Source organism: Microcaecilia unicolor, chromosome 4, assembly GCF_901765095.1.
Source record: "Microcaecilia unicolor chromosome 4, aMicUni1.1, whole genome shotgun sequence".
Taxonomy (NCBI): Eukaryota; Metazoa; Chordata; class Amphibia; order Gymnophiona; family Siphonopidae; genus Microcaecilia; species Microcaecilia unicolor.
In genome coordinates this window covers 141,965,828-141,990,209 of record NC_044034.1, presented here as the reverse complement: position 1 = coordinate 141,990,209, position 24,382 = coordinate 141,965,828, and the positions used below count along the sequence as shown (strand labels likewise).

The following is a 24,382-nucleotide window of genomic DNA, read 5'->3' as shown; positions in this document are numbered from 1 at the left end:
CTACCCCCTGTGATAGCTTCACTGCCTCACAAACTGCCCTGCCCACAATAACACCTCCACCACCACACACACACACACACACACACAGAGCAGTTGGAAAGAATAAATAAAAACTCCATGTGCCATGCTCTGTATGCTCTTCTCACTTGGTAAAGAGAAAATTATATTAAGATAGCTTTATTGTGCTTTGATGCATTTTCTAAGGAAATACATTTGAATCAGATTAGGTAATATAACTAGAATTTGCACGTATTTCTTGAGTTCTCTTGAATCTGTTGGTTGTGTGCTAGGATTTCTGGATTCTGAAATGTAGGCAGTAGGTACCACTGCAAATAAACAGAAATGACATGGAACTGTCTAAGAATATTCAGACTAGCTGTATAAACATACCTCCATCTGCTGTATAGACTCCAAAATTTTCATCTCCTCTGGACTTTCTTCTGTCCAGCCACCCTCCACAACCACAGGCTGAATGGGACTTTTGGTAGGGACCATCTTGGCCGGGTTAAGTGTTGTCATACGACGTCCTGGAGAAAAGACATTAATTTACTCAGTTGGAGCAAATGTTTTGATGGTTTTTGAGCACTCTTTCCTCTAAGCTGAGCAGGAGTCCTTAAACAGCATTGTTACCAGTGGGAGATGGTACTTCAATATTGTGTTTTTAGTCGCAAGGGGCAGGCAGGTTCCCTGGAGTCCTGCAGAGCTTGCCTGTTCCTCACTATTGAAGATGTGACCGTGAAATTGCACCCCCACTGGCAGGTCTGTATGTGGAGGACTCCTGCTCAGTTTAAATGGAACAGTGTTTCTGACCGTGGTACTTTCTCTAGCTTTGACCTTAATGTGGCACTTTAATTTTCATAAAAAGTTTCCAGAACAGCCTTTACTGTCTGTATAGATCTTTTATTCTGTATGTATGTGAAAAAAGCTTAGTATATCAGGCCTCCAGCCTCCATCATAAATTGTCTGTAATGTTCCTAATGTATGATTTTGCCAGTGTTACAAAACACTCCTAAAACACAGAATAGTCTCTCACTGTGCTCCGGTTTCCAGAAAATACTAAGTATTCCTAGCCATTGTACTTGCTTACTTCCCAGCTTAAATTGGTAGGATAAGCATGTAATACATTTAAAAAAAATAAATTAATACATTTTCTTCAGGGCTGGCCCACTGTGAATGACTCAATGTTTAGTTTATAAAGTTATTTTAACAAGGAGCGGAAGAGTAGCCCATTGTTTAGAGCAGCAGGCAAGAATCAAATCCCAATGATGTTTCTGGTGACTTTGAATAGTGACGTAACTTTCCATTGCCTTGGGTATAAAGTTAGGGGGCAATATTAAATGCTGACTATCACCAGGTAAATGAGATCCCGATATTCAGTGCTGATCCCTATCTGACTACCAGCACTGAACATTCAGGCACAAGGTGACTGCTGATTCCAGCAGTCAGTGGCAGCTCTTGTACAGATACCCAGTTAACTTAGGACAGTAGTGCTCAGGTAACACCTGGCTCTGTCCAGATAGTGCTGCAGTGATCACAGTTGATATTCAGCTGCACTGTCCTGCGCTTGGCCTGGTCAGTGCTAGTTAACCAGGCAGGAGTCTCTCCTACCCATTTAACTAGTGCTGAATAATGACCCTTAGATTGTAAGCCTTGGGGGGTAAGGGAAATACCCACTATACCTGAAAGCGAATGCTACATACCTGTAGAAGGTATTCTCCGAGGACAGCAGGCTGATTGTTCTCACTGATGGGTGACGTCCACGGCAGCCCCTCCAATCGGAATCTTCACTAGCAAAGGCCTTTGCTAGTCCTCGCGCGCCAATGCGCACCGCGCATGCGCGGCCGTCTTCCCGCCCGAAACCGGCTTGTGCCGGCCAGTCTTATATGTAGCAAAACAAAGACAAGGGAAGACACAACTCCAAAGGGGAGGCGGGCAGGTTTGTGAGAACAATCAGCCTGCTGTCCTCGGAGAATACCTTCTACAGGTATGTAGCATTCGCTTTCTCCGAGGACAAGCAGGCTGCTTGTTCTCACTGATGGGGTATCCCTAGCCCCCAGGCTCACTCAAAACAACAACCATGGTCAATTGGACCTCGCAACGGCGAGGACATAACTGAGATTGACCTAAAAAATTTACCAACTAACTGAGAGTGCAGCCTGGAACAGAACAAAGAGGGCCCTCGGGGGGTGGAGTTGGATCCTAAAGCCCAAACAGGTTCTGAAGAACTGACTGCCCGAACCGACTGTCGCGTTGGGTATCCTGCTATAGGCAGTAACGGCGAGGACATAACTGAGATTGACCTAAAAAATTTACCAACTAACTGAGAGTGCAGCCTGGAACAGAACAAAGAGGGCCCTCGGGGGGTGGAGTTGGATCCTAAAGCCCAAACAGGTTCTGAAGAACTGACTGCCCGAACCGACTGTCGCGTTGGGTATCCTGCTATAGGCAGTAATGAGATGTGAATGTGTGGACAGATGACCACGTCGCAGCTTTACAGATCTCTTCAATGGTGGCTGACTTCAAGTGGGCTACCGACGCTCAGTGGCGTAGCCAGACTGCCAATTTTGGGTAGGCCTGAACCCAAAGTGGGTGGGCACAAAATTTTCTCTCTACCCCCCTCCCCCAGCAAAATTTAGTCACACTTTTCAGTGAGCTTTCAGAGGCCAAAACCTCCTGCCTCAGGTCAGTATAATGCTGTTACGATATCCTCTCCTGACCTAAGGAAGGAAGTATTGGTCTCTGAAACTTTATTAACACAGGTACCATATTACTTTATCCTAAATTAAAAATAAAATTATTTTCTTTACCTTTGTTGTATGGCCATTTACTTTTTCTCATTGTGTTGCTCCCGGTCTCTAGATTCTGCTTTCCTTCGTCTTTCTCTTGCCAGGGTTTACCTGTCCGTTCATCACCTATGGCTTTTCATCTTTTCCTCACCCTTGTCCTCCACATGCCCCTTCCTCTTATTCTCCAGTCTTTCCCTACTCTGTCCTCTCCCTCTTTCCATCCAGCAGCTCCCCTCTTTCTCTCCCCATCCTTCCAGTGTCTCCCCTCTTTCTTTTGCATCCAGCGTCTCCTTTTTCTCCCTACCCTTCCATCCAGTGTCTTCCCTCTTTCTCTCCTTATCCTTCCACTCATCTACCCTCTCTCCTGATCCTTCCATCTAGTGTCTCTATCTCCCCTCTCCTTCTATCCAGTGTCTATCGCTCTACCCTTTTCTGTTCAGTCTCCTCCCTCTCTCCACATCCTTCTAGTTTCTCCCCTTTCTCTCTGCATCCTATCATCCATCTCCCCTCTTTCTCTCCCTATCCTCCCATGTCCAGCAGCTCTCTTCCCTCTAGTCCCTTCTTCCTCTTCCTTCCTTGTCCAGCAGCTCTCCCTCCCATGTCCAGTAGCTCTCTCCCTTCCCGCCAGTCCCTCCCATGTCCCAGCAGCTCTCTCTTCCCGTCAGTCCCTTCTTCCTCTCCCTCCCATGTCCCAGACGCTCTCTCCCTTCCCTCCAGTCCCTTCTTCCTCTCCCTCCCATGTCCCAGCAGCTCTCTCCCTTCCCTCCAGTCCCTTCTTCCTCTCCCTCCCATGTCCCAGCAGCTCTCTCCCTTCCCTCCAGTCCCTTCTTCCTCTCCCTCCCATGTCCAGTAGCTCTCTCCCATCCAATCCCCTCCTCCTCTCCATCCCATGTCCATCAGCTCTCTCCCTTCCCTCCAGTCCCTTCTTCCTCTCCCTCCCATGTCCAGTAGCTCTCTCCCATCCAATCCCCTCCTCCTCTCCATCCCATGTCCCAGCAGCTCTCCCTTCCCTCCAGTCCCTTATTCCTCTCCCTCCCATGTCCAGCAGCTCTCTCCCTTCCCTCCAGTCCCTTCCTCCTCTCCCTCCCATGTCCCAGTAGCTCTCTCCCTTCCTCCTCTCCCTCCCATGTCCCAGCAGCTCAGCCATTTTCCCTCCAGCCCGCCCATCCACAACCTTCCCGCTGCCCTTTTGTCCCGCGGAGGCAGCGTTTCCTTCCTGCCCTGTCTTTTCCCCAAGCTCCACTGCATCGCCCAAAGTGGAATCCTTCTTCTTTTTGGCCGTCACGCTGCGCTGCCGTTCACACAGGCAGCTTCGCTCCTCCCCCACCGCGTTCATCCGGCCCTAACAGGAAGTGCATCAGAGAGGGCCAGAATGGACGCGGGGGAGGAGCGAAGCTGCCTGTGTGAACGGCAGCGCAGCGTGACGGCCGAAAAGAAGAAGGATTCCACTTGGGGCGATGCAGCGGAGCTTGGGGAAAAGACAGGGTAGGTCGGAAGGAAACGCTGAACGCTGCCTCCGCGGGACAAAAGGGCAGCGACAGCGTGCAAAGGATGGGCGGGCCTGGAGGGAAAATGGGTGGGCCTGGGCCCGTCCAGGCCCACCCGTGGCTACGCCCCTGCCGACGCTGCCATGGCTCTAACATTATGAGCCGTGACATGACCCTCAAGAGCCAGCCCAGCCTGGGCGTAAGTGAAGGAAATGCAATCTGCTAGCCAATTGGATATGGTGCGTTTCCCCACAGCCACTCCCCTCCTATTGGGATCAAAAGAAACAAACAATTGGGCGGACTGTCTGTTGGGCTGTGTCCGCTCCAGGTAGAAGGCCAATGCTCTCTTGCAGTCCAATGTGTGCAGCTGACGTTCAGCAGGGCAGGAATGAGGACGGGGAAAGAATGTTGGCAAGACAATTGACTGGTTCAGATGGAAATCCGACACGACCTTTGGCAAGAACTTAGGGTGAGTGCGGAGGACTACTCTGTTGTGATGAAATTTGGTGTAAGGGGCCTGGGCTACCAGGGCCTGAAGCTCACTGACTCTACGAGCTGAAGTAACTGCCACCAAGAAAATGACCTTCCAGGTCAAGTACTTCAGATGGCAGGAATTCAGTGGCTCAAAAGGAGGTTTCATCAGCTGGGTGAGAACGACATTGAGATCCCATGACACTGTAGGAGGCTTGACAGGGGGCTTTGACAAAAGCAAACCTCTCATGAAGCGAACAACTAAAGGCTGTCCTGAGATCGGCTTACCTTCCACACGGTAATGGTATGCACTGATTGCACTAAGGTGAACCCTTACAGAGTTGGTCTTGAGACCAGATTCAGACAGGTGCAGAAGGTATTCAAGCAGGGTCTGTGTAGGACAAGAGCGAGGATCTAGGGCCTTGCTGTCACACCAGACGGCAAACCTCCTCCACAGAAAGAAGTAACTCCTCTTGGTGGAATCTTTCCTGGAAGCAAGCAAGACACGGGAGACACCCTCTGACAGACCCAAAGAGGCAAAGTCTACGCTCTCAACATCCAGGCCGTGAGAGCCAGGGACCGGAGGCTGGGATGCAGAAGCGCCCCTTCGTCCTGCGTGATGAGGGTCGGAAAACACTCCAATCTCCATGGTTCTTCGGAGGACAACTCCAGAAGAAGAGGGAACCAGATCTGACGCGGCCAAAAAGGAGCAATCAGAATCATGGTGCCTCGGTCTTGCTTGAGTTTCAACAAAGTCTTCCCCACCAGAGGTATGGGAGGATAAGCATACAGCAGACCCTCCCCCCAATCCAGGAGGAAGGCATCCGATGCCAGTCTGCCGTGGGCCTGAAGCCTGGAACAGAACTGAGGGACCTTGTGGTTGGCTCGAGATGCGAAGAGGTCTACCAAGGGGGTGCCCCACGCCTGGAAGATCTGTCGCACTACACGGGAATTGAGCGACCACTCGTGAGGTTGCATAATCCTGCTCAACCTGTCGGCCAGACTGTTGTTTACGCCTGCCAGATATGTGGCTTGGAGCACCATGCCATGACGGCGAGCCCATAGCCACATGCTGACGGCTTCCTGACACAGGGGGCGAGATCCGGTGCCCCCCTGCTTGTTGACGTAGTACATGGCAACCTGGTTGTCTGTCTGAATTTGGATAATTTGGTGGGACAGCCGATCTCTGAAAGCCTTCAGAGCGTTCCAGATCGCTCTCAACTCCAGAAGATTGATCTGCAGATCGCGTTCCTGGAGGGACCAGCTTCCTTGGGTGTGAAGCCCATCGACATGAGCTCCCCACCCCAGGAGAGACGCATCCGTGGTCAGCACTTTTTGTGGCTGAGGAATTTGGAAAGGACGTCCCAGAGTCAAATTGGACCAAATCGTCCACCAATACAGGGATTCGAGAAAACTCGTGGACAGGTGGATTACGTCTTCTAGATCCCCAGCAGCCTGGAACCACTGGGAAGCTAGGGTCCATTGAGCAGATCTCATGTGAAGGCGGGCCATGGGAGTCACATGGACTGTGGAGGCCATGTGGCCTAGCAATCTCAACATCTGCCGAGCTGTGATCTGCTGGGACGCTCGCACCCGCGAGACGAGGGACAACAAGTTGTTGGCTCTCGTCTCTGGGAGATAGGCGCGAGCCGTCCGAGAATCCAGCAGAGCTCCTATGAATTCGAGTCTCTGCACTGGGAGAAGATGGGACTTTGGATAATTTATCACAAACCCCAGTAGCTCCAGGAGGCGAATAGTCATCTGCATGGACTGCAGGGCTCCTGCCTCGGATTTGTTCTTCACCAGCCAATCGTCGAAATATGGGAACACGTGCACCCCCAGCCTGCGAAGTGCCGCTGCTACTACAGCCAAGCACTTTGTGAACACCCTGGGCGCAGAGGCGAGCCCAAAGGGTAGCACACAGTACTGGAAGTGACGTGTGCCCAGCTGAAATCGCAGATACTGTCTGTGAGCCGGCAGTATCGGGATGTGTGTGTAGGCATCCTTCAAGTCCAGAGAGCATAGCCAATCGTTTTCCTGAATCATGGGAAGGAGGGTGCCCAGGGAAAGCATCCTGAACTTTTCTTTGACCAGATATTTGTTCAGGGCCCTTAGGTCTAGGATGGGACGCATCCCCCCTGTTTTCTTTTCCACAAGGAAGTACCTGGAATAGAATCCCAGCCCTTCTTGCCCGGATGGCACGGGCTCGACCGCATTGGCGCTGAGAAGGGCGGAGAGTTCCTCTGCAAGTGCCTGCTTGTGCTGGAAGCTGTAAGACTGAGCTCCCGGTGGACAATTTGGAGGTTTTGAGGCCAAATTGAGGGTGTATCCTTGCCGGACTATTTGGAGAACCCACTGATCGGAGGTTATGAGAGGCCACCTTTGGTGAAAAGCTTTCAACCTCCCTCCGACTGGCAGGTCGCCCGGCACTGACACTTGGATGTCGGCTATGCTCTGCTGGTGTCACGACTATGGCCGTGACTACCCTCATACTTACCCTGTTTCAGGGAGTCAGTGGCTGTGCTGGCTTCTGCTTGTCTCTGTCTCTGTCTCTGTCTTAGTTTCTCTCTGGCTCTGTGTGCTGATTGCCCTACTGAACCTCACCTGTGTGGGCTATGCCTCTTCCAAGATGGCTGCCGCCTCTTCGTCTCTGCCAGTATCCAAGATGGCTCCCGCTGTTACTTTCTATGGGATGCCTGCTCTGAGTGTCAAGCCTCTGTTTGGTTGCAAGGTGATTGCTGCACCTGTGGCTCTGGTGTTGATGGGCTTTATTAGTCACCTGAAGACTACAGTCCTGGCCTTTGCATTGCCATTTCCTCCGCAGTGCCTTAGGTCCCGAGGTTAGTGTGCTGTTAGCACCATTTGCTTTCCTTGTCTTTTGTTCTGTGGGTTTTCAGCCCTTCTGTGTTTATCGCTTGTGGGTTTCCAGCCCTTCTGTGTTTATAGCTCTGTAGGGTTTCAGCCCTTCTGTGTTTATCGCTTGTGGGTTTCCAGCCCTTCTGTGTTTATAGCTCTGTAGGGTTTTAGCCCTTCTGTGTTTATCGCTTGTGGGTTTCCAGCCCTTCTGTGTGTATAGCTCTGTAGGGTTTCTGCCCTTCTGTGTTTTTGCTCTATGGGTTTCCTACCCTTCTGTGTCTAGCTCTGCTAGCTCTCTGTGTTTGTTCCTAGTGTTAGATTAGCCAGCTTAGCTCCGTCTGTGTTTGTAGCCTGTGCCTAGCTCTGCTAGTTCTCTGTGTTTGTTTCCAGTGCATGATTAGTTAGGGTCTTTGTGTTTGTTTCCAGTGCATGATTAGTTAGGGTCTTTGTGTTTGTTTCCAGTGCATGATTAGTTAGGGTCTTTGTGTTTGTTTCCAGTGCATGATTAGTTAGTGCTAGTTCTCTGTGTTTGTTCCTAGTGTTAGACTAGCCAGCTTCGGCACCGTCTGTTTGTTAGCTTGCGTTCAGCTTTCCTAGTTCTCTGAGTTTGCTCTGTGTTTGTTCCTAGTGTTAGACTTGGTAGCTTGGGCACAGCTTTGCATTGTCTGCCTGTGTACAGCTTTCCTGTGTTTTGCTTTATGTATGTTTCGTGTGTATGACTGGTTTGCTTGGGCTTAGCTTTCCTACTAGCTTGTACAGTTGACTAGTCTTCTTGGGTTTAGCCTGCTGGTTTTCCGTGTGTGTGTCTTTTGCTTCTGGAGCTTCTGCCCTTGTTCTATCTGTTGCCAGTTCCCCTTGATACTGAGGCTCCAGTCGTAGTTTTGTTCCTTGTCCTGACCATTGCTTTGTATCTGCCTGCTGCCGGAACCCAGACATTTTCTGCCTTGCCTTCGCCTAGGTGCCAGGGGGCACTCCTGGATCTTCATTCCTGCTGTTCCTGTAAGTCCTACCGGCTGCCAGAACCTGAGGGCTCAACCCGAGGGGGAAGGCAGTCAAGTGTAGGTGAAGCCTAGGTCCAGGGTGTTCCAGTTCCGCGGGTTCCGCTCCAGTATGTTCCAGTCCAGCGGGTTTCACTCTTGTATGTTCCTGTCCAGTGGGGCCACTCCAGTGTGTCCAGTCCAGCGGGCCCCACTCCAGTGCGCACCTGTCCGGTGCGTTCCAGTTCCGAGTTTTCCAGTGTAGAAATCCAGTCCGGAGTTCCGGTCCAGTTTTGTTTCCTCTCTACCTGGAGGGTGATTTGCCTTAAAGGACTCACAAACCCCGCGCTCCCGGGGAAGAAGCCTGAAGGTATGCAAAGGACCTCGAGAGCGCGTCCCGCATGGGCGGGCTCGCGACAGCTGGAGCCAGTCAAAAGCCCGTCCCTTGCTTTTGCTGGGGAGCCGAGGGGCCTTGCTGAGGCGCACGCTGCTGACGAGAGCGAGCGCGCTGGGGCTTAGCCTGGGCCGCAGGCTGTCGAGAAGGAGGATTGTACCTACGCTTGCCAGAAGAGTAGGGAACAGTCTTCCTTCCCCCAAAAAATCTTCTACCTGTAGAGGTAGAGGCTGAAGGCTGCCGGCGGGAGAACTTGTCGAATGCGGTGTCCCGCTGGTGGAGCTGCTCTACCACCTGTTCGACTTTCTCTCCAAAAATGTTATCCGCACGGCAAGGCGAGTCCGCAATCCGCTGCTGGATTCTATTCTCCAGGTCGGAGGCACGCAGCCATGAGAGCCTGCGCATCACCACACCTTGAGCAGCGGCCCTGGACGCAACATCAAAGGTGTCATACACCCCTCTGGCCAGGAATTTTCTGCACGCCTTCAGCTGCCTGACCACCTCCTGAAATGGCTTGGCTTGCTCAGGGGGGAGCGCATCAACCAAGCCCGCCAACTGCCGCACATTGTTCTGCATGTGTATGCTCCTGTAGAGCTGGTAAGACTGGATTTTGGCCATGAGCATAGAAGAATGGTAGGCCTTCCTCCCAAAGGAGTCTAAGGTTCTAGAGTCCTTGCCCGGGGGCGCCGAAGCATGCTCCCTAGAACTCTTAGCCTTCTTTAGGGCCAGATCCACAACTCCAGAATCATGAGGCAACTGAGTGCGCATCAGATCTGGGTCCCCATGGATCCGGTACTGGGACTCGATCTTCTTGGGGATGTGGGGATTAGTTAAAGGCTTGGTCCAGTTCGCAAGCAATGTCTTTTTGAGGACATGGTGCAAGGGAACAGTGGACGCTTCCTTAGGTGGAGAAGGATAGTCCAGGAGCTCAAACATTTCAGCCCTGGGCTCGTCCTCCACAACCACCGGGAAGGGGATGGCCGTAGACATCTCCCGGACAAAGGAAGCAAAAGACAGACTCTCGGGAGGAGAAAGCTGTCTTTCAGGAGAGGGAGTGGGATCGGAAGGAAGACCCTCAGACTCCTCGTCAGAGAAATATCTGGGGTCTTCTTCCTCTTCCCACGAGGCCTCACCCTCGGTGTCAGACACAAGTTCACGGACCTGTGTCTGCAACCGTGCCCGACTCGACTCCGTGGAGCCACGTCCACGATGGGGGCGTCGAGAGGTAGACTCCCTCGCCCGCATCGGCGAAGCTCCCTCTGCCGACGTAGTCGGGGAGCCTTCCTGGGAGGCGACGGCAGCTGGTACCGCACGCGGCACCGACGCCGGAGACCTCACCTCGGGCGATGGGCCAGCCGGCGCCACGCTCGACGGTACCGGTGGCGCAAGCACCTCCGGTACCGGAGGGGTAGGGCGCAGCAGCTCTCCCAGAATCTCTGGGAGAACTGCCCGGAGGCTCTCGTTCAGAGCGGCTGCAGAGAAAGGCATGGAGGTCGATGCAGGCGTCGACGTCAGAACCTGTTCCGGGCGTGGAGGCTGGTCCGGGCTGTCCAGAGTGGAGCGCATCGACACCTCCTGAACAGAGGGTGAACGGTCCTCTCGGTGCCGATGCCTGATGGGTGCCGACTCCTTCGGCGACCCAGAGCTCTCGGTACCGACATGGGAAGGGGACCGGTGTCGATGCTTCTTCGACTTCTTGGGACGAAGCATGTCACCGGAGCTTCCCGGTACCGACGAGGAGGACGTAGAATCCAGCCGTCGCTTCCTCGGGGCCGAGATCGAAGAAGGTCGGTCTCGGAGGGGCTGTACCGCAGGAGCCCTCAGGGTAGGGGGAGACCCACCCGAAGGCTCACCGCCACCAGCAGGGGAATGGACAGCCCTCACCTGCACTCCAGACGAAGCACCACCGTCTGACGACATCAGCAGACGAGGTCCCGGTACCACCGACGTCGATGCAGCTGTCCGATGTCTCGGCGCCGATGCAGAGGGCCGATGCCTCGATGCACTTGATGTACTGGCCGCCGAGGTTGAAGGTCTGGACGCTGAAGACGTCGATGCACTCGATACCCCCGGTGCCGATGTCGACGAAGAGCCCGAGAACAAAATGTTCCACTGGGCTAACCTCGCTACCTGAGTCCGCCTTTGCAAAAGGGAACACAGACTACAGGCCTGAGGGCGGTGCCCAGCCCCCAGACACTGAAAACACGACGCGTGCCTGTCAGTGAGCGAGATTACCCGGGCGCACTGGGTGCACTTCTTGAAGCCGCTGGAAGGCTTCGATGTCATGGGCGGAAAAATCACGCCGGCGAAATCGAAAGACGAAATGGCGAAATTTGGCACAGAAAAAAGGGAAATTTCGACCGGGGCCTAAGTAAGGCCTACCCCGACGACGAAAGAAAACTTAACGGGGTGAAAAAACTCGAAGTAGAGGGAGGAAAAACCAAAAGTGGTTAATCCAAATAATTTCTGGATTTCTCACAGAAAGCAGTCGAAAAACGACGCGCGAGGCCGACTTTTCGGGGCACGAACGGTAAAGCACAACCGTACCGAGCGCGGAGAAAAGAAGACTGGCCGGCACAAGCCGGTTTCGGGCGGGAAGACGGCCGCGCATGCGCGGTGTGCATTGGCGCGCGAGGACTAGCAAAGGCCTTTGCTAGTGAAGATTCCGATTGGAGGGGCTGCCGTGGACGTCACCCATCAGTGAGAACAAGCAGCCTGCTTGTCCTCAGAGAATCTAACACACCTTGAACCCAGAAAGCATGAGCTAAATATCCATCCCATCTCCTAGAGGCACTGGGACAGAAGCAAAAGCTACGATAGGAGAGGAGTTACAGCCTTAATATGACTACTTCCACTGCTGTTTTTCCCTTGACCCACTTCTGTGACACACCACATTCAATGAGTACGAACTCTTTTGACAATTAAGGCCGTGATATTCTTTCAAGCTAAGACAGCGATCAAGCCAAATCTTTGTGGATGTCAAAGACTCAGCTAAGCTACACAATTTGAAACTTATTTATTTATTTATTGCATTTGTATCCCACATTTTCCCACCTTTTTGCGTGTTCAGTGTGGCTTACAATATGAGTTAAATATTGGAAATACAATTTGTTACAGATTGGTTATGGATTACATTTTGCATAATTATGCGAAACAATTGGAGTGTCCTTGGGAGTGTAACAATGGAGCACAAACATTGAAACATTGGGAGGAAACAATGGGAGCTTAGAGGGCGATAAGAAGGCATAAAGACATATGATATATATCTTTCTGTGATTGAAGTTATGAATGATGTGATATTACGGGAATGAGAGTTCCGAGGTGAATGTGTGATGCATTCGTGAATAGCAGGTGTGGACTTTATGTGTTTTGGTTCTTTCTGTAAATCTTTTCGAAAAGATGGGTCTTCAGTGATCTGCGGAAGGAAGCTTGCTCGTTGATTGTTCTTAAGTTGGCCATGGATCAAGACCTAGCACACCTTTCTGCACTCCTTTATAATCCCAAATCAGAGAGCACAGCCAGAGCATCCTGCTCACCAGAGTTCTCCCTATGCCACACAACTGCCTAAAGGACAGAGACTTGCTAAGGGAGTTAAGCCTCCTGGTTGCCTAAAATCTGCTTCAAGGTGTCAGTACTCAACCCAGGTCAAAAAAAGATACAGCGATATTTAGCAGGGTTTTAAAAAAGGTTTGGAAAATTTCCTAAAAGAAAAGTCCATAAACCATTATTAAGACAGACTTGGAAAAACCCACTGTTTATTTCTAGGATAAACAGCATAAAATCTGTTTTACTGTTCTGGGTTCTTACTAGGTATTTGTGACCTGGATTGGCCACTGCTGGAAATAGGATACTGGACTTAAAGGACTTTCGGTCTGTCCCAGTATGGCAACGCTTAGGTTCTGAAAGACGGTTAGATTACAATGCTGAAAATACAGTGATATAGATTAAAACCTAAATTAAATAAACAAAGAACAGAGGTAAGAGAACAGGGAAACTCTCGGATTTGTAACTGCTCACTGATCATACTAGATTTCTGTCCCAACCCCATCTCCTATCTCCCATCCTCCTTACTTACCTCATGAACCCCAGTGGGATTTGGTTTCTACCATTGGATTGGGTAAACACTGAGAGTTCACTCCCAAAACCAGGACACTGTACCAGTGACTTCACAGTGAGAATCCTCAAAGGTAACTTTAAAACCATACAAGAACGTAAGACCTTTGAAGTCAGAATGATTGAATATTTTAACACCCAACAGAAAGGACTTAACAAGGATCTGGGGTTCCTAGCCCATTATAAACCATAAAGCTGTATGTCTCTGTTGATCACCCTCCCCTCACCTATCCACACTCACCCTGTTAGAATATCAATGATATACTTTGATGTCCCCATGCATACTTCTTACCCACCCCCCTCATCCCACCCTGTCAGAATGTCATAGTAATGCTTGAATGTTTTCACTTATATACACTGTCAGCTAGCACATTTGCTTATTTCCGATCTGAGGAAGAAGGGCAACCTTCGAAAGCTAATCAAGAAATGTATTAAGTTATGTCCAATAAAAAAGGTATCATCTTATTTTCTTTTCCATGTTTTATTTTGTTTGATTTCTATTGATAACCTTAAGAGTGGACTAACACGGCTACCACACTCCTCTACTCCCAAAACAAAGAAAGAGAATGGGGAGGGGGAAGGTTGAGAGGAGCATACCATGAGCCCACCATGATGATGAGGCCCTTATGTATTTTTGTCTTGGGCCTTATTCTGTCCACCTATAATTCAAACATCTCTAAGGAACAAATGCACAAAAGGAGGGACTCTTTCAATGGAATGAAAGAACTAGGGTGAAGTCATGGAATGAGGGTGAAAAGGGAAAGAGTTATAAGGATGGAATATTTCTTCACAGAAAGGATGATGGACACATGGGATAACCCCTAGTCCACAGGATCTCTGAGGGAAAGGAAGGCACCTCTAGTTTTGAAGCTAATCAGTAAATTCTTGTTTTGTCAAATACAAAACATCTACAGAACCTGAGATTTACCTTTTCTTATAGGGAATAATAAAAATATAAACTTCTGAGGCATGTGTGCACAAGGAATGTTATTAGCTTTAATTGGAATTACTCCTAAATTCAATGTTTTATACTCAACTGATGCTAAATAATGTGCTTTTGCTCAGTGTTTTTTTTTAATTAATTGAAAATTCTTAGAATCAAATAACTATCTGTTGTGTTCAGAGTTATCAACTTACTCAGTTGCAGAAGGGAGATTTTAGGCACCTCCTGGGTTTTTGACAACCCCATTTTGATGCATTGTGAGTACCGATTTCAGGGAAATACACATAACATCTTGCTTTCCAATTTAAGTTTAAAACCAACACTGGCCAAAGATTCTCCCTCCTGAAGCTAGTTAACTTCCAGAAAGTAAGCCTCAGATGTCTACTTGTGAGTTGGGTTTGCGTGTGAATTCACAGGGCAACAGTGCCACACTGTGGCCAAATCTATATGCGTAAGTTTGAAAGAAATAAATATCTAAATAGAAACGATTTTCTGCATTTGTCACTCAGCTATGGGTCTGCTTTGTGTATTATCATCAAGCTGCCCTGTCTTATATATTCAGAATTGTTAAAAATTGATTGTTGAGAGTGAAGAACACTGTAATGGGTCAATTTTCAAAAGGTTTAACTAAAATGTAATAAAATCTGGCACTAACACATTTTAATGCGGCACTGTCATGCACACTCTCAAAGTAGGAAAACCCAACCCTACTGAAATGTTTGAAAAGAAAAATTGCTTTCATACTTTGGTAACTACAATGCATGTTGGTTCTTTAAATCCACCACTTCATTCTTTCTGCCTCGTGAAGAGAATCTGGGAATATATAGAATTTAACCTTTCTGCGGAACAGTAATGTGGTTGTTCCGTCTCACCTCTAAACTAACGAATGACGGGGAGCCACATTAACAAAACAAACAATAGTGCATAGAGAGCAGAATGACACATTTAGTCTGCTTGGTATTGGTAATATTTAGGCTTGTAACTGCTTTCTGCAGATTACCCTATGTTTTCAGTCTGGGGTTATAGCTGCCTTCCTGTGGGATACAGTCAAAAATGCATGCTTTGGAACAAGGTATCTTTCAAAGATATCACCAAAACAGGAAAGATAGGGTATCCCAATAGCAAGGTTGCAAAAGAGACCATAGTAGATCAGGTGTCCTTAAATAAAAATCAGACAAAAGATTGCAAATTAACACTGTCAACTACTGAGCAAGATGTAAATAGGAACAACAAACATAGTTAGAAATGTCTATATGCGAATTCCAGAAGCCTAAGAAATAAGATACGAGAGTTAGAATATATTGCACTAAATTAAAACTTAGATAAAATAGGCATCTCTGAGACCTGTTGGAAGGAGGATAACCAGTGGGACACTGTCATACCAGGGTACAAATTATATCGTAGAGATAGAGTGGATCGAATTTGTAGAGGGGTAGCTTTGTATGTTAAGAAGGGCCTTGAATCAAATAGAAAATTCTGCAGGAAACAAAATACATCTTGGAATCCCTATGGATTGAAATTCCATGTGTAAAGGGGAAGTGATAGGAGTGCACTACCATCATCACTGATGATACGTTGAAACCCTCTGCTCGGTATGTGGCGGCGGCTAAGTAAACAAATAGAATGTTAGGTATTTTTTAGGAAAGGAATGGGAAACAAAAATGAGGATGTTATAATGCCTTTGTATCACTCCATGGTGCAACCGCACCTCGAATACTGTGTTTAATTCTGGTCACTGCATCTCAAAAAAGATATAGTGGAATTAGAGAGGTACAGAGAAGGGCGATGAAAATGATAAAGGGGATGAAACGACGTCCCTATGGAAAATGGATAAAATGGCTAGGGCTCTTCAGCTTGAAGAAAAGATGGATGAGGGGAGATATGATAGAGGTTTATAAAATAATGAGTGGAATGGAACGGGTAGAAGTGAATCACTTGTTTACTCTTTCCAAAAATACTAGGACCAGGGGCATGCAATGAAGCTACAAAGAAGTAAACTTAAAACGAGTCAGAGAAAATATTTCTTCACTCAATGTGTAATTAAACTCTGGAATTTGTTGCTATAGAATGTAGTAAAAGCAGTTAGCTTAGCGGGGTTTAAAAAATGTTTGGATGGCTTCCTAAAGGAAAAGTCCATAGACCATTATTAAAATGGACTTGGGGAGAATTCACTGCTTATTTCTAGAATAGAATGTATTGCACTGTTTTGGGATCTTGCCAGGTACTTGTGACCTACAGTGGCCACTGTTGGAAACAGGATGCTGGGCTTGATGGACCTTCGGTCTGTCCCAGTATGGCAATACTTACGTACGTATGTACTTAAGATACCTAGTTAGAAGTACAGTGCTACAGTACTGTCCTCTTGCCACTAGGGGGACCTCCAGTTTTTTAAAATTTAGATCCTTTTTATTGAATGCGTATTAACATAAAACACCATGCCAAAAACATCAAAGCAGTGAACAACCAATAACAATTTCAGCAAACATGCGTGAAAAACAACAACAGCAAAGATGACAAAAAAGTCCCAAAGCAAGTGGTGTAGTGTAAAAGATTTAATTAGTTTGTAACGAAGACTGAACACGAATCGTGTCTCAATCTTGAGGCCTGCATAAGGAGTCTGTACCAAAACCTTGCTGGGTCAACTAAAATGGTGAGTTAAGACACGTAGGAGGAGATTCTATATATGGCGCCTAATAAATCTGTGTGGAAAACATTTCCCCCTCAGTGTATTCTATAAGCGAAACCTAGGTTTAGGCGCAGTATATAGGATACAATTAGTAAATATCTCAGCGCCTAAAAGTATGCATGTCCATTTACACCAATGAAAATGTGGCATAAATCTCGGAACAAAGATTTGCACGCTCTGAGCCATATTCTACAACTACACGCGTAAATTTTAGAACGCCCATTTCCCCGCCCATAGCCACACTCCTTTTGATCTGCATGCATTGGGATTTAGGCACAGTTCATTACAGAATATACTTAGTAAGTTGTGCGCATAAATTCTCAATTAGTTCTCATTTTTGCTTGTTAAAAACGCTGATTAGCTTAAGCCAATTAAGTTACAAGCATAGTTATAAAATATGCTTGGATTTTGGCGTGGATCTCTAGGCATGCTATATAGAATCCCGGGGATAGTGATTTGAATTTTGCAAAGCACGGTATTAAATGTAAAACACTCATTCTCATTGAATATAACAATGAATCACAAGAGTCTGCCACTGTTTGTTTTTTGCAAAATTTGTTCTTCTTTGCTTTTGTAACAAACATGAGTAACATGACAAAACACACTCAGTGTTGGAATGGTTAATCTCCCCCCCCCCCCCCCTCATACCTTCCCCTCTCCTCCCCTGGTGACAAGCCAGACCTAAGTGCATGTCCAAATACTGTGGTATCCAAATATTAAAAGATCAAAGCTCAAAAGTTTAGGATTCTGCTTTGCATAGCGGGCATCAAAGTAGACCAAGAGGGCGCCCAGGTTGTTGAAACTGACATCCTACTAGAGAGGCAAGGTCCAGAATGCGACACCTCTCCATAGTGAGTACATGAATCATGGCCAAGCACCACAACTGCTCAGGAGGGTCCCTGGAAAGCCAAGCCACAAGAATCACCTTCAACACCATCAACGTCGCCCAGCGTATAAATCTGGTCGTACCACGCCTGCCATGCATTTTTCAATTCCATTACCATTTTGCAGGTCATTTAAAAAGACTTGTGTGGCAATTCTCTATCTAAATGCAGCATTTACACATGCAAATATTAATTTTAGAATACTGGTATTTACAAGCAGAATTGCTATATGAGAAACGGATTCAAAGAAGGTGTGTTCTGGGTGTGTTTGATGGTCCAAAACTCCATACACATATCCTGATCTTGCATAGGATTATACATATAAGTTAAAAATTTCCTTGATGGCTTTAGTGCCTTCTCTGAAGAGAAAAATGATCATTTAAAAAATGTATAAACTGTCTTTAGGAACTTGGCTCCTTAATTGGACAACTTTTCTACATGTAATTTTCTAGAACATGGCTCTCGTACTTATAATTACTGGCACGTATGTGTCTAAGTGCTGGTGCTAGCACACAGAAGCTGTGAAGTGATGCTGCTCTTTTTGTAAATGTATATTTTATTTGTTATTTCCACCTGATTACATGGCTTTATAAGAACATCCAAGACAGCTACAATACACATAAAATATAGTCAAGCAACACAAGACAGCAGTAATAAGGACCCAAGAGCCCTTCCTCCTCCCACTCCCCCCCCCCCCCCCCCCCAGCTTTACAGAATGTGTCTACCTGCAACATGTAAAGGACTTTTTTCATACAAGAGTTTTAATCAATATTTTCCAAGGATTATTTTAGTTTTTTTGATACACCCTAATCCCACTGTCAATCATCTATAACCATAGGACATTGCTGTACATTCAGCTGCTCAAAGCTGTGTTTCCTCTATTTCCAAGGCAGTTTACAGTATTATCTTTTTTTCTTCTAATGCTAGATCTTAATTTTTAGAATACCTTTTGTGTTTTTTAAATTGTTGACATAGTATTCATGCAGCCACAAGAAACAATAATTCACTATCAATTTCATGGGAGGTGGGGGGGGGGGGAGAGGTTCTCATTTGAAGGGTTCAAAATGAAAATGTGCTGATGCCTGAGTCATGGATCCTTTCCCATATAGCCGCAGTAGCACGTGGACAATTAAATTTATGAACTCATGCATCTTCCATTGTGTGGGGTTTTGGTTTTTTTTTGGAATATTATTAGTAGATGCTTTCATTCCCTTTTAAGTTTTGTTTTTAGGGATCTCTATGTGGCTCTTTGGTTTTATTTTTACGGCACAATTTATGGTGTCATGCTTTTAAATGTATATTTAGGGGCCCTTTTACTAAGCAGTGGTAAGCACTAAAACATGCTTACCACACACTAAAAAGCACAGCGCTTCCCACGGTAGGTCAGGGATTGGTGCATGCCAATCCTGCACTAAAAAATAGTGTGGGAGCCCTTCCAGCTTATTTTCCAAGGAGAAGGGCGCCTATCTTCTGACACAAATCGGGAGATGGCCAGCCTTCTAAGGCCGGCCAAATCGGTATAATCGAAAACCGATTTTGGCCGGCTTCAACTGCTTTCCGTTGCAGGGCCGGCCAAAGTTCAAGGGGGTGTGTCGGCAGTGTACTGAAGGCGGGGCGAGGGCGTGGTTAAGAGATGGCCGTCCTCGGCCGATAATGGAAAAAAGAAGGGTGACCCTGACGAGCATTTGGCCAACTTTACTTGGTCCCTTTTTGTTCACGACCAAGCCTTGAAAAGGTGCCCGAACTGACCAGATGACCACATGAGGGAATCGGGGATCACTTCCCCTTACTCCCCAAGTCGTCACCAACCCCCTCCCACCCAAAAAATAAATAACTTTTTTTTGGCAGCCTCTCTGCCAGCCTCAAATGTCATACCCAGCTCTGTCATACCCAGCTCCATCACAGCACTATGCAGGTCCCTGGAGCAGTTTTTAGTGGGTACTGCAGTGCACTTCAGGCAGGCGGACCCAGGCCCATCCCCCCCCTACCTGTTACACTTGTGGTGGTAAATGGGAGCCCTCCAAAACCCACCTGAAGCCCACTGTACCCACATCTAGGTGCCCCCCATTACTCTTTAAGGGCTATGGTAGTGGTGTACAGTTGTGAGAAGTGGGTTTTGGGGGGTTCAGCACACAAGGTAAGAGAGCTATGCACCTGGGAGCAATTTGTGAAGTCCACTGCAGTGCCCCCTAGGGTGCCCGGTTGGTGTCCTGGCATGTGAGGGGGACCAGTGCACTACAAATGCTGGCTCCTCCCACGACCAAATGGCTTGGATTTGGTCGGTTTTGAGATGGCCGCCATTAGTTTCCATTATCGGCGAAAACCAATGTCGGCCATCTCTAAGGGAAGCGATCTCTAATTGCGGCCCAAATGTTGAGATTTGGCCGTCCCCGACCATATTGTCGAAACGAAAGATGGCTGCCCATCTTGTTTCGATAATACGGTCGGGTACGCCGTTTTACAGGGTCGTCATTAGAGATGGGCGCCCTTATAGATGGGTGCACCTGTTCGATTATGCCCCTCCTTATCGCCTAGTAAATAGGTGGTGGTAAGGGTTCACGCTAATGACCATGCGCTAATTGGAAAATTAGCACATGGCCATTAATAGAAAAAAATAGAAATTGTGGCCATTTTACAGCCACACTAAAAATGTCCTCAGTGTGTGGGATACCCACATGCTAAAAATAGCACTGGCCACTTTTTAGCGCGGCTTAGTAAAAGGGCCCCTTAATTTTTATGGTGTCTAGATTGCTTTAAGGCATGTGTTGACACCTGTATTGATGCTGTTACCCCTCTGATGATTAGGTATTTATTGTTTTTATAGTGTCTATATTGTTTTAAGAAGTGTGTTGAAGTCTGTATTGCTGCTAGTACCTCTCTGGTGATTGAGGCATTTATATTTATTGTTTTTATAATGTCTACAATGTCTTGAGTGTAAATCTATTGATGCTGGTATCCCTCTGGTGATTGAGATATTTATGCTTTTTAAATATTTTTTAATCCCTTTAAAAGTTTAGTAAAGTTCTCTTGTTTTCCTTCTTTGATTTTGACTGGTTTTAAACCTTTGGGTACGTATTTTACATATCCTTTTTTTCTTTTTCTTTTTTGTCATATTCTTAAAGATTTTCATTTTTTATGTTTGCCCCTTCCTTGTCTCCAGGAAATATGTTCATTTATTTTCATACTTACTTTGAACCTTCATCCTCTAACTTTTTTTCCTATGTTTCTCTGCCCTGGTTTCTAATTATCCCTTTGACTATGTTTGGTGGATGTCTTTTTCATTTGTATGTTAAGTTTCTTGATGTAGGCTTTGTGCCATATCATGCTGGTCACCTGATTCATTCACAGGCTTTGTTGATATTGTAGCTTTTATTTATTTATTTGAATTTTACATCTTTTTCATTAATAGCTCAAGGTGAGTTACATTCAGGTACAATAGGTATTTTTTGTATTTTGGTGGACATTGCGGTGGGCTTTTAAAGGATTTTATCCAAATAAAGTGTCATATCTAGCTAGTTTTGTTACTAATATCATTTATTGGATATATTTATTATCAGTTGTTTTTTGATTTGTTACTTGTCTCTTATTTCCATTGCTCTCAGGTGGAGGAGGAACCAAAGGTTTCAGTAAATAGAAATGTTTTGAGTGTTATCTTGAAGAGGAGGGTGGAAGATTGATTTTTGACCTGAGGGGACATGGAATTCCACAATTTGGACCCAAGGTAACAGAAAGCCATTTCCCTGGAGAAGGTAACTTGAAGGACCGAGGGGGTGGGAGATTGGAGGAGATTGTAATCTGCAGAGCAAAGACTACATGAGGGGACATACGGAATGCAGAGACAAATGATGTATAGAGGAGCTGAAGAGAGTCTGCCTTTGTAGACTAAGAGGAGAATCTTACATTTAATGCATGTTGTGATGGGCAACCAGTGTTCAGAGCAGAGAAGTGGAGTAATATGGTCCAAGTGACAAGCATTATGGAGTAACTTCATGGCAATAGATTGGATCAGTTGCAAGCGCCTGAGTGAGTAGAGAGGGAGACCTGCATGAAGGGAGTTACAATAGTCCAGATGAGAAATTGCTAATATAAGAAGGAGTGTACGAATGAGAGCTTGGGGGAGGAGAGGTCAGACAGAATGAATGCGATGAATGGCGAAGAAAGAAAACTGGACAACAGCATTAATTTGTGATTTGAAGGATAGTTTGTGGTCAAAGATGACACTCAAGATTTTAACAGAGTCCCAAAAGGGAAGTAACCAATTATTAAGAACTGAGCAAGGTGGGAGAGACAGTAGGGGTTTGGAAAAAAATAGCCTCACACTTAGATGCATTCAGGAATAAAAGATTGTCTTTCAACCATCTTGATATTTGAGAGAGACAAATGTTCAGGGAAACCAAAGAAGTGATCAAATCTGAAATGGGGCACAGTATTTGAATGTCACTGGCATAACACTAGGGGGAACACTCATGTTCCTGGATGATAATAAGTAATGAGGAGAGAAAGATGCTGAATAAGGTGGGTACTAAGACAGAACCCTGGGAAACTCCAGATTTGAGAGGGAAGGTAGAAGAGCATGTTTGCTGGAAAGAGAGCTGGAAAACCAAGTAAGAACAGTGTTGGAAAGACCAATAGAGTGTAATTGCTGAAGGAATAGAGAGTGATCCACTAGATCAGAAGCAGAAGAGAGACAAGAATAAGAGTGATGTTGGTCGAGAACCATGCAGACAGAGTTATAAAGGGCCATGAGCAAAGTCTCGGTGCTGTGGCTGCGACAGAAGCCAGACAGGAACAGAAGAACACTGGTGTTTTCGATACAATTCTCCAGTTGAATCAAAGACCTTCTATTGACGCTGGCAGTTGGTCTCTCAAATTTTGAATTAGATCATGAGCACAGACATTCTCTTCACAGTATGCATCAGTTTCTCATAAAATGTAACTTACTGACCTTGCAGGTGTCGTATTTTATGTCTCAGCATATTAAGATCAGTCATAATTTTTTCCTTCTTTAGCCAATTTTTTCTCTCCATTCTCTCAGCCTTCTGTAAGACTAAAATAGAAAAGCAATGAACAGACATATGTAACATATAAACCCTTCAGTATGACAATAAACATATTTCCTGGAGACAAGGAAGAGGCAAACATAAAAAATGAAAATCTTTAAGAGTAAATCTTTAAGACATCAGCTTCTCAGATGATATGGGGGTGAGGGTGGGGCTTGGGTGGAGGACCTCTTCTGTTAGCAGGGTTTGAGCATCCCCGCCTGCCAAGGTAATAATTTTAACATGGGGGGGGGGGGAGGGCAGTGAGGAAAAACATGGCCCCTACCCAAGTTCACCCCTGGGTCCCCACAGAAATGGATTTCTGGCTAATACAAGCGGAATGTATATATGTTTATTCAAACTTGATATACTACATTTACTTGAACAAGGTCAAAGTGGTTTACAATAATACAATAAAACATAAAGCAGCAATACAATACAATACAATACAATATAAAAGAATGCCAATTAAAAGGAAAAAAAGCAACAATAAGTAAATTAAAAATTGTTACATTATAATAGCATGCCAAATAGTGAAGACTCAGTCCCTGATCCCTTCACAGTGGGACATCCACCACATCAGCCCCAGGCATCAGCACCCAAAAGCCAGTTGAAAGAAATGTGCTTTTAATTTAACTTTAAAAGTGGGTATGGAAAATTCACACCTTTCCAACTAATTTGGAATAGATGTAAATTTTAGTGAACAGTTTTGTGGATTATTGAGGATCATTCTAGAAGCCTATTTAATAAAGGCACTCTGCTGCCCTGTTGCCTTTATAAAACATTACAAAATATAGAAAACAACTAGAGTATACACATAACTTCTGAAAAAACTATTTCACTTAAATTTAGGATGCATTAACAAAGGTGTAGATTGCCCACGTACTGACTAATGGCAAAATATTTTGCCAATAAACAGCCAACCAGTGCTTGGAAGAGAAATCTTCCTCGTCCCTGGGGGCAGCATCAGCATTTGATGGTTGCCTGCTATAATGATGTGTGAGAACAGAAGGGGCTATGGCGATGAGTGAGAACAGAAAGGCTGTCCCCTCAGAGCCCCGGCAAGGCTCAACACCTGGCTTGTCCAACTTCAGCCCCAGGCTTGTCCAACTTCAGCCCTCAAAGGCTGCAAGCAGACCAGGTTTTCAGGATATCTCTAATGAATATGCATGAGAAAGATCTACATACAATGGATACATATTTGTAAGGGATGTCCTGAGAAATGAACTTGGACAAGCTTGCTTTACACAGAGCTCAATGGATTCCTTTATTGTCCTTTTGGCTCTACCATCAAGATTAAATGGGGCTACCCCAGTTGTCTCTATGCCAGTTCTAGGTGGTTGGCAGCTGGCTTCAGGGCAGAGGCTTTGTTGGGCCCTGAACTACAATCTCCTCCTCTATTGCCAGCAGTTGGTGACTCGCTGGCCAATATTTCCCCAGAGAGGTCAGACTTGTCAGTGCTCAGCATAATGTGAAGGAAGTGTCTGGGTAAAGAGGGGAGTTGTCCTAAATTTGGCTCGTTAGCTATGTGGGCCTTGTGCTTCAGCCAGTCCCCCACCACCACCACATACCCCCCCCCCCCCTCACATGACTAGCCCCAGAACGTAGACCCTCTGATCTCGACTCCTTCCTCTGTTAGAATAGCCTCATCACAATGCCTGACCCTCCCAACCCTCCGGCTACTCAAAATACCTCCCCAGCCTACCTGAAGTCCAGTGGGTGACAGGGTCAGAAGCAAAGTCCACT

The 24,382-nt window shown here is 46.5% G+C and overlaps 1 protein-coding gene across 2 annotated transcripts in view; it reads right to left on the bottom strand.

The window, feature by feature from the left end:
* The window catches only part of DCDC1 (doublecortin domain containing 1), a 556,169-nt gene that overhangs the window by 36,806 nt on the left and 494,981 nt on the right, over positions 1-24,382 (bottom strand). For both annotated transcript variants that reach the window (XM_030200682.1, XM_030200683.1), the window contains 2 exons: positions 22,543-22,644; positions 391-527 (listed from right to left, as the gene is read on the bottom strand). In XM_030200682.1, the coding sequence (XP_030056542.1) occupies positions 391-527; positions 22,543-22,644 (239 nt within the window). The remainder of the gene's footprint in view (positions 1-390; positions 528-22,542; positions 22,645-24,382) is intronic.